Source organism: Rhamphochromis longiceps, linkage group LG15, assembly GCF_057381845.1.
Source record: "Rhamphochromis longiceps isolate RC_006_pf linkage group LG15, R_longiceps_female_GT1.1, whole genome shotgun sequence".
Lineage (NCBI taxonomy): Eukaryota > Metazoa > Chordata > Actinopteri > Cichliformes > Cichlidae > Rhamphochromis > Rhamphochromis longiceps.
In genome coordinates, this window is record NC_140571.1 from 11,725,954 (window position 1) to 11,743,252 (window position 17,299).

The following is a 17,299-nucleotide window of genomic DNA, read 5'->3' on the forward strand; positions in this document are numbered from 1 at the left end:
GTAATACCAAGGGAAATGGTGGTTTTAGGAAATCTTGAAATTGTATTTTCTTACGGGACAGTGGTGACAGAATCTAAGGGGGATTTTGACACTGTAACAAGAACTGTCTGTGTTAGCCTGAGCTCCTGCTGAGACGGGCACCTGCTGGTCTTTGAAGGATAATGGGCAAACCTTGAAACAGCGAAACAGAACAGAATACGGTGTACATAAGGGGTCAGGCAGAGGTTAGAGAATTTCTTGAGAGATGGTTCCTGGACACTTGAGATCTATAACAGAGTGATGCAGTGGTTATCACTCTCACCTCACAGCAAGAAGGTTCAGTTTGAAGTTAGAGCTGGGCGATATGAGATTTTTTCATATCACGATATGTTTTTTTCATTTCAGGCGATAACGATATCTATCACGATATAAGCCAAATAACTATATTAAGATTTAAATGTGCCGTTGCTCACAAGTAAAATCAGCAGCTTGTTTTTATTTAAATATTTATTTCCCATAATAAGTTCAACAGGGTAGATGTACTTAAGGAACATGAGACTTTTTCAGATAAATAAAGGCAAATATTGCAAACTACACAAAAGGCAGCCGCTAAAGCGTTTAAGTTTCAAAATAGAACAAACAAAACAGACTAAATTGTCAATTCCACTTAGAAACAAAATATTAATTCTAAAAATAAATCTTAGTTTGTTTTACAGAAGAACAGACAAAACTTTTGTCAATATCAAACTGAGAACTAAAAGGAAATTCTCAATCTCTCCTTGTTGTATAGCTGAGCTTTTCAAACAGTTTTAACAGTTACTTTAGTCTGACAAAAGCCGAATGACGAATTAGCGCTTCCAGTCAGAGACTGAGGCTACGTCCACACGTACACGGGTATTTTTGAAAACGGAGATTTTCCGTTTCCGTTTTAAAAAATAATCCCGTCCACACATAAAGGCAGAAATGAAGGAAAACGCTGCTATGAACATGCCAAAGCAGCAGGTGGCGCTAGATTCCTAACCGTACCGAAATGTTGGCCAATCAGAAGTCTAGAAGCCTCGGTGGGGAAAAAGTAAACAAAGCTGGGGCATAGAAGCAGAACCGAGTCGTATGTGTGGACGGACAGTAACTGTGTGTATATGTAAGCATTTAAACACTGCAGAGAGTAGAATTAACAGTAACAGTATTGTAGAAATTCATTTCACCGAAACAATAATGTGGCGCACAGTGTGACGCATGCACCAGTTTATTGTATTTCCAGACTTGCTTTCGGCACAATTTACAGTGCACGCTACTCTGTTTTTTGTCAGACTTGAAATAGCCGAAATACCTTCACACTACGGAACTTCTATGGCTCTTCCGTTTGACAATCTCTCCGGCATTGGAACCATCATCTGTTTTCTCTTCGGTCACGCTCGGTTGATTTTTCTAGTCGGCACACTCATTTCCTCCATTACGCGCCGGCTCCATTACCCGCTGGCTGCTTCCCAAACAAACACACGTGCGGCTTGGCACTTGTGCTGTACGTAACAAGTCACGCGACGTGACGCTGCGGCTGTGATTGGTTCGGCTCTGCGCTACTTAATTTGGATTGGCTGACTTTTTTTTTTTTTTGAGGACAAGAGCGGCGAGGTCTATCGCGATAGCTTAATTTCTCTATCGAGTAAAAGTTATATCGCGATACATATCGTTATCGTTCTATCGCCCAGCTCTACTTGAAGTATATGGACTAAAGTGCTGCATGGATGCATATCTCAGGTGGTTAGTAAAACTATAAAAGCTCTACGTGAATGTGAGTACATTACATTTGCATCTAGGAGCTCCCACAACGTAACAAAATAATCTGAGATTAAAACAGAAATCAAAAGAGGGACTGGGTGTTTTGTTTATGATACAGCAGTGAGAACAGAGTTTAACATTTACAGAGGTTACACGTGTTTTCCATGATTTATGTAAAGCAGGACATAGTACTGCATAAGAGTAGATATTTTCTCAAAAAACAGTAGTAATTAAGGTTTAATTATCCATTAATTGTCCATTTTTAAGTCTAAATTTCCAAATAAACCTGTAGATCAAAACTTGATTTAGACACTTATAATGAGAGAATTCTTGGCCTGTGTCAAAATGGACCCAGACCATGCTGTGAAGACATAAAATATGAACAGTGTGTGAGGGATAAAGAGGAAATACTTTGTCTTTAGCTTGACAACACAAATCTAGTTAGTGATGGCTTATTTAAAAGTTATTCTCTTATTAAGCAAATTCTGGCTTCATCCTACTATGAAGTCAAACCTGACAGCCCCCCTTTCTTATTGAGGTGAAGCAGAGACTAGAAAGTTTTATCTTTCTTATTTTATCACCCTGCCAGCACTCTTTTTGTCCTCCATTGTGTGGTTTAAAGCACAGACAAGAGAAAGGAAACACAGCTGTAGTAAAGTATTTCAAACTCAGGTAGACACACACACACACACAGACCAATACACACATTCACAAAAATGTATGCAATTCAGTTCAGAATATGTGATTTCACTTCCAGTCCTCGTATTACATTTTCTTAAAATGGAAGTCAAATGAATGCTGGAAATCTATTAGAGAAGAAAAGAAATCTGGGATATTTGCCTACCTCATCATATGTGTAGCGATAGTCTGCCTTCTTTGATTTGAGATCCCACAGGACCACGATCCCAGACTCAAATCCAATTATAAGCTGGAGAGGAAGAGCGACAGGCAGTCAGTGAGATAGGTAGGAGAGATGACAGACAGGGGGATAGAAAAGACCCCATGATGGGCAGAAAAAGAAGTAATACGTTTGACATTCAAGCACAGCGTGAAAGGAAGTCAGGTGTAAGAAGACTACAGCGGCTTAGGAAAAAAAACCTGCCCACCCTACTTCACAAAAAATGATATTAGATAATACAAAAAGAGCTGTAGAAAAAGAACATGATGCTTTAAAAAAAATCTGAGCTTATTCACAGAAAAATACTTCCCGCACTCAGTCTCAAAAATCATCAAAAATCATCTGCATTTGTGTCAAATTCCTCTCATCAATTAAAATAACCAAAACAAATATATACAGTAGTTGTCCTCCAGCACCTCATGGGTGCTGTCTTGTCAACTTATATCCTTATATACTTATCACACGCTGTTTAAAAGGCATGCTGATACATATCTGAAGAGTGGTCAAAGTGGTCAGCACAACCTGCATTCAAATTAAACTATACTCTAAATGGGGCTACACTAAAAAACTAAGTAATGCTTTCTCTTGACTCACCCCTTGTTTCTTCATATTTTGCATCCGAGGTGCCAGACTTCCTGTAAATTATTTTTAAAAGTGGGCTTAAGCTGTAATTTTCCTGGCTTTCTGAAGCTCTTTCAAAGTTTTTCATTGTGCACTGACTGCTTTTTCACTCATTGGCTTTCAATGAGGCATTCTTAAGGATAGGAAACAGGAAGAAAGGGCCGAGATGTGCCAGTTTACACAAGAACTGGCCTGAAAATTAGAGGCAATAGGTCTTATGGTGAGATCAATACCAATTTAAAAACTCTGGTGCAAATTATCATCAGTACGCTGAAAAGTACCCTCAGATGTTGATCCACCATGCAATATCATCTGGAAAGTGTCTGATTGGCAAATTTCAACATGGCAATGATCCCAAACGCACTGCCAATGTAGTAAAAACATACCTGGACAGATTAAATCCAGGTGGAATCAACCACGGAACATTATCAGTCATGGCCTCAACAAAGTCTGGACCTGGACATTGTTAAAATACTGTGGGATCATGTTAACGGAGTCCTTTAGGAAGCCTGGAGAACTATTCCTAAAAGTTACTCAAATAAATTACAAGAAGTGTTGCCTAATAGAGTTCAGGTAGTGTTAAAGAATAAAGGTAGTCACATTAAATATTGACTTTCAAGCTTGTTAAAATTTTATAATCTGTTTGCTTTATATACTTTATATACTGTGCAATCCCTGTATGTTTCCATGTTTTAATAACTCGCTGCACATTTATCCAATTTCTTAGAAAAATATAAAGAATTGTGGGGTAATTCAAGACTTTTGCACAGACTTTTGACCAATGTAAGCTTTGCAAGATATTGCGATTGGGTGCAGAAAGCCGCTGATTCTTACCTTTCCTTCATCCATGGGGTTATCACTTATGTGAACAACTGGTCCAGGATGAGCCTTAGAGGACCTTGTAAGAAAGATCAAAAAGACAGACAGTTTTTTTTCCCCTTTAAGCCAGGATGGAGAAGACAGGCATCATGTAAGATTTACTAATATGACATGGTCATAGCCCTCATCTTAACCCCTAGTGAGGGTTAAGATGAAGACCGAGTGTCTTTGGACTTGTCGAAGAGGTCTGCTGGGAGGACAGAGCTGTCAATCATTCCAAGGCTCTAAAAGGCCGTACAAAGAAATAAGCTTCCTGAAGGTTGTGATGGATGACTCTGTCAGGCCAGGAAGTCCCCAGTGGCTATGTGTATGTGCATCCACGTGCTGATATGTGTGTCCATTTGCATGTCAGTGGAGAAGATAGGGCAAAAAGTGCTCGACAGCCTCTCCTCTCCCCCTGCTGTCTGTGCTTTACCCTCCAGACAGTCTTATGTCAAAACTCCTCTTTCTGTGAGCCACATGGGAGCCAAATGTACCTAACCTGCCCTGCCTTAAAGAGATGATGTGGACAGAGGATTGCCAGGCAAGGTCACTGCTGAAAAAAGTGGTGACTCTTGGAGCCTGAAACATATCCCCAGCACCGTGAAACAAGGGCAGGGATGCCTGACAAAGAGAAGGAGAGGAAGGAGCTGCAGCCAAATGTAAGTAATGCAAAAATGAGGCAAGGCAAAGTTGTTGTTTTGACCTATGCCTTTGCATATTTGTGACAGCGGAGGACACGCTGATGACAATATCAAAAATGTAAAAAAGATGTACATATTTCACTGGGAACATATTTTGGATGGAAATCAATTAGCAAGGGATGAATGTTAACTCTGCTCATTCGATTTAGCTTAGCATATTTCCATGAATCTATGAATATAACCAAAGGGCAATAGAAGGGAAGAAGAATAGACAACAATGTGTGTGTGTGTGTGTGTGTGTGTGTGTGTGTGTGTGTGTGTGTGTGTGTGTGTGTGTGTGTGTGTGTGTGTGTGTGTGTGTGTGTGTTAGAAGGTAGCAGTTAGTGGGCAGGCAAGCAGTCATTCAGTCATCTCTATATTTAGCCCGTTAGTGCTGGAGCCTTATTACCTAAGCTCTGCTGCAGCCAGAGTTGTTGATTTATCTAATCCCCCCTTCACTGCCTGTGTCTCAGCGAACAGCAGTCCACACCCGCGCACACATTTGTGTGTCAGTGCAATTAAGACACATCTTAACATCTACCCCATCTGTAAACAATCCCCCTCAATGCCACAGCAAAATAGTACTCTGTTGCCAAACTACAAACTGCAAGTTCCCCTCCGTCCCACATGGTTTACTTGGGGTTTTAGGGTTTTTATATATAATGTTCTCTGTGCTTCCCTTGAGACTTCACAGCAAATCTATTTTGTTAAAACCTGTTGTCGTACAGTAAATAAACCAGAAGTGAACATATTTACAAAGTTCACAAAAAACCCCAACACATTCAGGTTTGGAGATAAAGGAATCACCATAGCAACAGAGGCAGGATGGGCAGAGCGCGAGCAGGCTCCCAAAAATCATCCACAGGCAAACACACACATGCACACACACACACACACAGATACACGGAATGGTGAGATGCTATACTGTGCATGTATGCCACTGTATTTGTCTCAATATATGCTTGTGTGCGCAGAGTATGCTTGTATTCTCATAGTATGTTCGCATTTATCACATTCTTGTCTTTCAAAAACTAAGTGAAGGTTTTATATGTCACACAGACAGACACGCACACACACACACACACACGCAGAACCAACAGCAAGAGTAAAACTAAATACCCCGTGGCAAATATAATGCTTGTTCAGAACGTCATAAAATCTTGCAATCCCCCCCACCCCGATACCTTCAGCCAGTCATCTGTTATAAAGCCTTACTGCACCAAATCCTTCTCTGTATATCAAACATTCTCCCTACCCAGCAATGCCTTTAGCGCATTAAAGAAAATGGCCTATTACAATACATATGTTGCATGCATGCGCACGTGCACTGTAAAGCAATTGTCTTTGCGTGTATAATGAACACAGGAGTGAGGGGGTATTTAAGCACTTGTAAAGGTAACACCTCATTGAATTTAAAAGCATCTCCTCGGCGCTGACACACCCACATTTCCTCATTCACACGCAGAGAATATAGCAGTAACTGAACTCATAGGACGGTATAATTTCAGATATTATGCATTTAGAAATGAAAGCACAAAAAAATCATCGAGCATACCTATTCAACAGCTTAACTCCAACACTGACACATGCCCACACAGTGAAGTCCTGAACATCTGGTGTCATCATGGGTGACAATCTCTCAGGCTGCAGAGGCGCAGTCAGCATGGCAGTGCCTCTGCGGCAACATGGCTTGAATAGCCTATTCGCAGCCTGCTGATTTCTTATGTGGCCTGATGTGACCTCAACAGACCACGCGTGTTGTATGTGTGTATGTGTGTGTCTACTATAGCGTCATTTTGTGTGATTCTTTATGTAAGCATTCATGACAGCTACATATTTTTCCAGCATAGGATCACGTTCCAGACATCAGTCCTGGCTTAGCTATACTAATTCTGCATAGAGAGCTGCTTCCTCATCAAAACTGTAGCCTCCTGAAAGAGACCAAAATCAGCAGAGGCAGCCATGAAATGGTAATTGTTATATTATTGGAACAGATTTACTTTTTTTGGAGACGTGCTCTCATTCATCTTCTTGCCACAGGTTAGAAAATAGGTGACACATCTCGGATCCGTTTCTTAAAAATGAAGCTACCACTAGACATCGATTGGCTTAGCTGAGCACAGCTACACAATATCTGCCAGAACTCGCTCATAATCCCAACATCCGATGGCATAAACCCCTATAAAAAGGTAACATGTTTTTTTTTTAGAGAAAGAATAAATTAAATTTTAATTAGTGACATTTAGCGTTACTGCTAGGCTTGGTTTAAGACAGGGTAGCTGTTTTCTGCTGCTTTCTGTCTCTATGTTAAGCAAGCATTTTCAGTCATATTTAATGTACAGAAATAGAGTCTTCACCTTCTTCATCTTTCCTAATGTCTTCACCCTCTAGCAGGCCACAAGGCCACGAGTTCCCTCCATTTAAGTTGTCCCCTGAGCTTGCCCTCAGGTGTAGCTCTGACACAACAGTTCTCTTCCAGATAATTCAGGGTCTGCCTGGTTTGTTTTGGGGGGGTTTTCCCCTGGTGAAGTCCAATTAATGACCCAACCATTTAAAACATTCCAGTTTTACTTTACTGCAACGAGAGTCTTCCACTCTAACTTTCCGAAAAACACCAAATACAGGTATTTAAAAAAAAAAAATCTTGATGTTTTACGACCAAAAATCTATTTCTTTGGTACTGAAAAAAGATTAGAACAAGAACCAGACTATAAATATGTGTAGGAACCAAACAAAATTAACCTGTGAAGTGACTTATTTCTACCCTTAATTAAACAGAATATCAAAAGGATATGTATAACAACAAAAGATCACTGTACCGGGTCTACAAGCGGTAGCACAGCATTCCTGAAGTCCCAGTACATGGCTAGGGGGATACTCCCAGCCATAAATCTTCTCTAATCTATTTTAGTACCAGCTGAGGATTTCACACATGCATATAAACAAAGTGTGCAGGAAGTATTCATGTAAGAAATTTTTTTTTAAGATTCAACCAAGTATTTATACTAGCTGCAGGGTTCGAGTGGGGGAGCAGGAGGAAATGAAAGTGGACAGAACAGGAGATGCCTCGGGTCAACATGTTCACGTGAACTATGTGTCATAGTAAGCTCTTAACATTTGCTCCAGTCCCACTTCTCCTTGTCTCTCTGCACCCAGTGACTGTTTAGCTGATTTAACACACACCAGCGCACACATAGTCACTGCTAGATACATACATAACAGCTTCAAACTGTATATTCAAGTTAGATGAAAGGATACGTTGAACACTTAAACATTCAATAACTGCATACCCTCCTACACAACTAGACAAGAAAAAGGAGCTGTGTTAATATCAGAACAGTTAACAGCCACTGAAAAGGATATAATAACTCAATCTGAAATCATGGAGAGATGTATTACAAGTACGGGGTACTTAAAGAATATGCCTTTTTTCAGAAATTGTTAACTTGGTTATTTATTTATTTTTCTTGTCTTTTTCATAATTCACTTTTTGGGGGAGGGAATGTAATGCCACTGGGAACGCAGCAGTGGAGTGATGAGAATGTAGGGGATCCTAATGGAGTTAAGTCTTTGATAGGGATGCTTAGTAGAGCACAGTGGTACACATTTTGCATGTATAAAGTTTGTGTATGCTAATTTATGATTAATATACTGCAGTCAAGTATATCATATATGAAGGATTAGCCTAATTCTATTTAACCTCCTAAGATCCTGACTCTTTAATAGCATGCATTTTTAATTTCTCTTTGCTATTTGGGCTGATCAGGACCTGATGAATGCGAAAACAAAGAATTACATGATTTTTGATTTTTTACCTCATTTTTGTTTCTGAGAAAAAATGAGATCTGTATATGAGGACATTTGCTTTAAATTTCGATAGAACAGTGGCAGTATAACGTCCTCGTAAGTGGATATCAGGCCGTTGTAGAGCAAAATTTAGCATTTTGGTCTAGACAACCCAAAATGTGATGTCGACATATGTGGACGCCAGGTCCTAGGAGGTTAATTTGCTTTCTAGTAATGTTGTAAGAAGAGCTTTAACCAATACAGAATTATTTAAGACCAATACTAATACTGATATTCCAATACACTGGCTATTTTCTTTCCTTTCAGACACACCCAAAAAAAAGATTTCCCTGATATTTATTATATTTGCTTGTTTAAGCTCTTCTCGGATCAGCTGGATATTGTGTTTTTGGGGCATTCAAAAACACGTGTGTGGCTAACAAGGAAGTTGGAGAGTGCCTTCCAATGACTAAGGCTACGTCCACACGTACACAGGTATTTTTGAAAACGGAGATTTTCCGTTTTCGTTTTTAAAAAAAAATCCCGTCCACACGTAAAAGCCAAAACGAAGGAAAACGCTGCAACATACCAAAGCATATAGCGATATATTCCTAACCGTGTAGAAATGTTGGCCAATCAGAAGTCTAGAAGCCTGGGTGGGAAAGAGTAAACAAAGATGGTGCATAGAAGCAGAACTGAGTCTTATGTGTGAAGAAAATCTCCACCCTGGCAGGAATTTTTTAAACACAGTTTACGTGTGTACGAAAGCTGCAAACGCACGGAAAAATCTGCGTTTTCAAATATAACCGGGTACGTGTGGATGTAGCCCTAAGTCTGTAACGTCAACAATCATAACATGATTAAAGGGTTTTCTTGTAGTTTTCTTTAGTTTTCATTTAAAAGGCTCTTATAAATGCTAATACCAAGAAAAATGGCTAACGTCGGCTGACAATATCGGCCCGCACATACATCGGTCAAGTTCTAACAGTAAGTTTGTTGTGTTGTTATTTAAAGTATATAATATACCAATTCATTTAGAAGCAGAATCCTTTTGTTGTCATTAAACATCAGATGTTCAACGATATTAAAGGCAGTTTCCTGGTAGCAGCATTTAGACTAAATAAAAAAGTAATAAAAGCTAGCAGTAAAACACACCTAATAATGTCAGCTGTACAAACTAATGTGCAAGTTTGCTCTGAAGTATTGCACTTTTCTTGGGGTGTGGTGATGTGTATGAGATATCATGTCTATTGAGATATCTAAATTATTTCTATGATTGTTTTAAAAAAGAAAAAACGTGCATGTTAACAAACTCAGATTCATATGTTGACGTAGCAGCCTTCATGCCTGTAGCACTCAGTCAACAACAGCGCTGTGCAGACGGCGTAGGATGTTAGTTGGTCTAAAAGTCCAGTACAATTTCTAACACAGTAGCTTGGGAACAGAGGTGTGAGTCATCCAAATACTCGGAGCACTCGGCCTGGGGCTACTGGCACAGCAACTGCACAATTTGTCTCCAAATAGCAGGGCCCAAAGGATGATGACCCCTGTACACACTGCATCTTATCCTCATTAGAGCAGTCACAGCTGCACTGAGGTGTACTAGGCAGGGCTTGAAATACAATGTTTAGGTTATATTTTCCATAATACAGCATGCAGATAACAGCAAGAACATTTTGGATATTTATGTCTAATGGAGATTTGTTTCATCAGAAAGCTGCCCAAGGTGACACCTTCCTTTTTTCACTCTTAAAAAAAGGCAAATTTTAGAATTTCATACTTGACACCAGCAGGTGTTGTTTGATAAACGAGACAAACAATTAATCACTTTGCTGATTGGATATCTATCACACAACCAGTCACTGCAGATGTAAGTGGAGTGACTGTGATTTTGACAGAGCACTATCTTGGTCTGATGAGAACAACAGAAGACGCTTTTGTATCTGGAAAGTGACGCTACTAACGCCACAGCTGGCTGGGCTCAAGAGACAACAAGAGAATCACCTCACACCTCTCTGATCTTCATCAAAGCAAACAACCGCCACACACTCATACATTTAAACAGATATGCAAACTGAATGCATCCGCATCAAGTCTGAGAACTGATTCCTGACGATGCTGACATCTTATGCCGTCGATCGAGGCTTGAACCGGAGATATGTCCTCCGACTCACACCGCAGGTTGGGACAAAAACAGCAATACGTGAAATAATATTTTGTAACTCTATTTTCTACAAACCTGAATGACTTAATGTCGTGTGAGATGATGCCTGATAGGGAACACGATTCATCTTCGGCTCGAGGTAATGAAATGAAAGGTGAAAGCAGATATACTGTAGAGATTTAGATGTGAATGTGATCTTGAGAAAAAGTGGAAATCTGAGGAAGGTATGGAAGCCACACAGGTCAATACATATCAAGAATGTTTAAAGAGATCTAGCATGAGCAAAAAGACAAGTACGGCACGCTTTTGTAATAATATTTGGTTTTAATACTAGAAATCCGGTCGTTAAGTGATGACGTGACGAATCCTACTTCCGGGCCTAAAGTAGTCTGCGTTTAATATGGCTTTTGTGTTGTTAACATGTTTAATGTTATGTATTTTCTTCTATTTAATCTCAAAAAGCTCCTAAAACAGTCAGTGATCACTGTTGACCTCCCTCGGCTTTTATTACCGCTAATCATTTATTTAAGCTCAGTTTTTAAAACCTTAGGATGTAACTACAGCCCAGCCCATGCAGCAGTATATGAATGACTAACCTCATATTGTGGATGGATTATCTCAGTTGTTCTCCTAGCTGAAGTTTGGTCCTTTTACAGCATCCTGCCATGCGATTACATTTGTTCCTGACCACCGAGAACACTCACGTTAACTTTTATCGAGTGGAAAAAAAGTTAGCTTGTTTATATTATGCTAACATAGCTGTGTCGCTAGCGGTCACGTAGCACATCATTATATACCAGCTAGCCAAACTTCAGTAACCCTACAAACGTCACTGCTGTTTAGTTTTCTGTCTTCATTTATGTTGGAAGTGATAACAGAGCTGTACGTTTTAATTTGTTTCCAAAACCCCGCAGTCAGGACATGCTATATTGTATTTAGATAGAAGCTAGCGAGCTAACTCCCTGCTAACTTCTAACTCCGTTAAATGTCATAAATTCCGTTTTCATGGATTCCTGGATGTTAAACTCAATTGTTACACCTGGTAGAGCAGAACGCTGATTATTTTATTAAAGATGAAAGACTTTAGACAGTTTTTCAACTCTCAGTAATGCCATAGTGATCGTTTGATATATGGACCTGCAGCAGAGTTTAGGCCCAGACACGGCTAGTGACGTCAGACTTAACGACCGGATGGAAGGACTAGATTTTTATTATTTCCAACATGGACGTTTTTGCAATTTGTGATATCAAAATGGGAAATTGAGTAATTTTTGAGATTACTACTTTGAAGAAGGTAGAAGAGTAGGGTAAGCTTTTACTTTAAACTTTCACAATTTCACATTTTCTGGAGAATATCACAAATATTTTGAAACTCAACAAACAAAAGTGTAACTTTTGGTGAAGCAGCCATATTTAAAGCAGCTAAAACGTCACATTTCAAATCAGATATTGTTCCTACGGTAGTTGTTATGGCGAGTGCACTGGTAGCATACCACAAGCTGTGTGTGAGAGTCTTAATGAATTTGGAAGTAAAAGAGAAAGCGCTATTTCCATGAAGTCAATGTTAACATATACATATGCAGTATTAACTCAACTGGCTGTACATGCAGCTGATGCCCAATAAACTGCTATTTAAATATTCTTCCAGAGATGAATACATTTCTCATAGTGCAAAAGTCTTTACTCTTTCATTTCCCACCAGACAAACATTGAAATAGAAGTCACTGAAACAATTTATGGGTGGCAGGGGATGCCAAGGGAAGGTGAACAGACATTATGAAGGTGAAGGGGAACAGCGTGGAAGGTTTTGTTTGTCCTTTAGTCAAAAGGCACCCCGGTATCTACCTCACCATCATCCATATCTACTCTCCATCACACATTATTACTCCTTGCTTTCCCCCTTTGCCCTTTTTTCTTTAATTGGAAAACTTTTTCATCTGCCTCTCTGACTTATCCGTGCAACTTTATTCTTCTGGGCAATCATTCCCTGCCCTCTCTTACCTGCATTTATCCTTCTGTCCTACTCCATTCCTATATCACTCTTCATCTCTACATGTCCTTTCCCTCAGGCAAAAGCCCTGTGTCATCCTTTCCACTCTTCTCCCCTCCTCTTCTTTCTCTCCCTCTCTCTCTCTCCCAACGCTCACTCTCGCCTTTTCCTCCCTGCAGCCCTGTCGACGAGACGAGACGTCTGTGTGTACCATACACTGATCTCGGCAGACACCTGTTCCACCCCCTCTCTCCCTCCTACTCTTTTCACTCCGTCTCCACACACACACACACACACACACACACACGCAGACACACATGCACAGTTGGAGATGAGGGGAAAGCATGAAGCAAAATGCTCCAGTGAATAATTTAAGTCTATACAGCAGGGAACCAAAATGGAGCCTGTCAAGCTGACAGATCCATTCAAACAGCAAAGAGACAGGTCCCTTACTAGCTTGAATCTGATACTGGGAGTGGAAATGATACAGTGACTAATGATTCTTTCTTATCTCCTTACATTTGGAATACAATAACCTTTTGACCGGTAAAACGTCAAACGGCGTTCTTCTGTTTTCAAGGTGAGTCACAAGACCCCAAGGTCCTCATTGGAGTGTCGCTGATATGAGTTCAACTCTAACAAAATCTATATATTGATCCACTTATCGGTGATTCTCTTTGGATAAGATACCCCGCCATGTGAGACAAAACCTATGAAGGTTTTTAAGTATAAGACAAAAGCAAAGCTTTCAGGACACAATCTGGAAGAGAGCATCAGAGGGTAAAAAAAAAAAATCACGAGGGCCACTCACAGTTCAATGGCTTTGTTCCACATGATGACGTAGCCTGAGAGCATAAAGGACTCCACGTTGACAATGTGGATGTTCCCTCGTTCTGTGCCGATGTACAACCATTTACTCTGGAAGGGCAGGTGGCAGAAAGTTATTCTGTGGACAGAAGGAGAGGAGTGTTAGAAACAGAGGAAAGGGAGGAAAAGAAAATGTGGACAAAACCTCAGAGGAAGACAGAAAGCCAAAAGTAAGAAGCTTCTTGAAAATCACTCAGTCTTATTCTAACACGACAAATTATGCAAAACTATGAGAGGATTATTTACCACTCCACCAGGTCGAAGCAGTCAAGATGAGAGTGGCAAACCACAGATTTCTGAGTCATTCAATCAGACCCTTTTCCTCTACACCCACAAGATACATGAGGGCAAAGAGGCAGCCATCATTTTCTTCGGGTTTTTTTTCATTATCACCCACATCTCCTCCTTTTATCCATCAATCAGACTCAAGTTTAATGAGAGGTTATAAACCCTTCCCTCCTTATCCATTCATCTTCTCATCCCTTTTTCATCATTTTGTTCTTTCATCCATTCTCCAATTCAACTTTCAATCCATCTGAGGAATAGTAATGTACAACCTTGCTAATCCGGCTTGCTAATATTTCAAGGTTATTCGGCTCCTCCAGCGATCCTTTTGATTCTGCACGGTGGTTTGAGCCACACCTGTGGTGCTGAGAAGCTTGTATCTATAGGACAAAGCCCATAAGTTTCATCAGCTGAGAAAGCCATCCATGCAGGAGGAGAAATAAAGCTGCACTTCTTGTTCAGTATTTCTAACAATGGTACAGCAACGTACTTCCTCCTCAGCGCTGACGGGTTTGCTCAAGTTTAACAGCAAAGTCACTTGGCACAATTGCTGGCAATTTGCTGCTATCAAAGACAGATTAAGTGGAGGCAGTGTGTCAACAAAATGCTTTGAGATAAAACAGAATATAGTTTACATTTATCTTGGTACCTTGGCAGGGATGAATTAAAAAAAACTGAACTTAAAATCAGGCTCTGTACTATATCATGAAGGATTAAATTAACCATACGCAACTAGGGCTGCCACGATTAGCCGACCAGTCACAATTATGTCGACTATCAAAATCGTCGACGGCGTTTAAAGCCTTGTAAAATCCTGAAAGACGCAGGAATACGTAGTAGGATTTAAGTGTGTAATAACGGACTGAAACAGAAGATGCATGTACAAGGATGCCAGCTGCTGTTAAACCCCGACGAAGAAGAAAAGTTATATCGTAGCTGTGTTCAGGGGCCGCATCCTTCGGAGGCCGCATTTGAAGGCCGATTACGTTACAGCGACGTGACGAAGGCTTTCCAAATTCGAAGCCTTCTGCAAATGCAGCCGACAAATGCATCCTACTTTTCCCCAGATTTGAAGGATGGGTCGGGCGTATCCTTTGTGGCCCAACCTATCCCAGAATTCATAGCTCAGCCAATTCGAGTTTCAAACAATGGTGAATGTAGCTGTGTAAACTTCAAATATCTGCTCGGTTTATCAAGACATCACATATTTGCAAAAGTGCTTCGACGTTTTCAGAGACATCTGTTACCCACCAGCTCGATAGCTAGCCGGGGTTCAAGGCTCACTAGAGCCCGTGAGAACACCGGACTCCTGGCAAATTGTTTTCAAACCCACCGCGGTCTTTCGCTACTCAGGTTAAACATGATATATAAGTCACTTAGATAACTTAAAACTTTTACTGTTTGGCTTTTTTCAGTGTTTTATTTGTTCCTGAGTAAATCGGTTTGGCTGATATATTAAAGTTACAGTTTTCACACAGCTGAATAAATGTCAAACAGAAAACTGATTATCAGAAGCGTGAGATGGTCGAGAATTTACTCCAGTGTCCTGTCATATTTTAGATAGCAAGAAGTTTATTAAACTTCACCGAGACAATCTGCAAATTTTATTAAAAGTTTAATAAACTATCATCTTGTCTTTATTTTTAGTTAGCACATACCGTAAATACTTAAAGCTGTAAGCTAATGATAGTTATATAAGTGCAGACGCATGCTGATGCAATAAGCTGTACGTTTTACGTCCAATGGATGCATGATCTGATTAGTCGACTAATCGCAAAAATAATCGGTGACTAGTCGACAATCAAAATAATCGTGTGCGGCAGCCCTATACGCAATATTAAAACAATTCCTTATAATTAGAAAAATATGCAATCCCATTTTCTGCATGATTCAATGTTGATTCAATTGAGCATAACTAATGTGCAAAAGCATTTTAGAGATTAGGGATGGGTATCGTTTAGGTTTTATCCGATATCGGTGCCAAACCGGTACTTTTGAAACGGTGCCCGTGCTTAAACGGTGCTCAAACCGGTGCTTAAAGAATGGAGAACACAAAATTGGTCCAAAAACCTCTCATGTTCAGCTGTTTTTTTGTAAAAAGATAACAATGTTAGCCTTTTTTATGGCATCACTCTTGGCTGGAAGCAGTGCTTAATCAATGGAAAAAACACAAACTTTGTCCAAAAACCTCTCATGTTTAACTGTTCCCCACTTTTTCTTTGGTCATTTTAGCCTTTTTGGCCAGGGTGAAGGGAGTATCTGCCATCAAACAAGAAGACAGCCGCATGTAGCTATGATGATGTTTGCTAGTTCACCTTACATGCATTAATTTGATAATGCGGTTAGCCTACTCAGCGTAAATTACACACGAACAACATTAAGCTACTCACTCAGAGAAGAACAGCTGCTGCTGCTGCCGTCATCATCCGTCATCATTTCTGCTACACTGGCAGGGCTAGGGGCCAGGACTCTCCTCTTCGGGTTTTTGGGGGATGTTGCTAACTCCGGGTCCGATAACAGGCACCACACCCGCAGTAGATGCGCTCGGTGTGAGGTCTCGCAGCAAGCTATCAAATACGGCGCATTTCTCAGCTTTTAAAAAAAACGCTATGCGTCGCCAGGTGTTTCATGGGATTCGAGGTGTTACCTCCTTTGACAGTATCACAGTATCAGCTTAAAGCACTTGTTGCAGGCTGCTGAGTTTGCATATTTTGCTGTGAAGTACAGCCAGACTTTGACCGCTTCGCCTTGGGCATTTTTAATCTGTAGCTCTGCTCTAAAAGAACGTACGTACCTGGACCCGCCTGCTATCCTCGGAAACGTAAAATGATTGGCTAGAATCTAAAGTGTATGACATCTCAGGAAAAAAAGCACCGAAATAAAGCACCGAAATGTGCGCTGCTTTTCGGTCTGGTTACTACCGTTTATGTCAGAACCGGTACCCATCCCTATTAGAGATACAACTAAATAATAGAAACTGTGATCTTGGTTATACATATGCAAAAAAAAATACCCTGTTGAAGCATGACGGGTAACTCGATCTCTAGTTATCAGGATTTGTGTCTCCATGTGCAGCATATGGATGTTGCCAGTGAACATTAGTAATTGCATCTCCTCCAAAACTTACTTCGCAAAGCTGTTCGGTAGCTTAAAGCATTTTAAAACTTTTCATTCACTCTGGGAGTCGATCTCACACTGTTGCTCCGGGGCTGTACTGAGATCAGCAGCAGCTCTTACTATAACACACGCTCTTCCCCTCTCTGCCTCCATGCTCTGCTTTAACAAATAAATATATTCATACTTTTGGAGAGGCAGCAGGCTGCATCACATACCAAGCCTCCAAAATAACACATGCAAAGAGACATAAAACAACATTTAACTCATATTTT

General features: G+C 40.3%; 1 protein-coding gene across 3 annotated transcripts in view; it reads right to left on the reverse strand.

The window, feature by feature from the left end:
• The window catches only part of stxbp5a (syntaxin binding protein 5a (tomosyn)), a 103,910-nt gene that overhangs the window by 39,400 nt on the left and 47,211 nt on the right, over window positions 1-17,299 (reverse strand). For all 3 annotated transcript variants that reach the window (XM_085382296.1, XM_085382295.1, XM_085382294.1), the window contains exons 6-8: window positions 13,570-13,704; window positions 4,112-4,175; window positions 2,603-2,686 (exon numbers count right to left, since the gene is read on the reverse strand). In XM_085382296.1, the coding sequence (XP_085238422.1) occupies window positions 2,603-2,686; window positions 4,112-4,175; window positions 13,570-13,704 (283 nt within the window). The remainder of the gene's footprint in view (window positions 1-2,602; window positions 2,687-4,111; window positions 4,176-13,569; window positions 13,705-17,299) is intronic.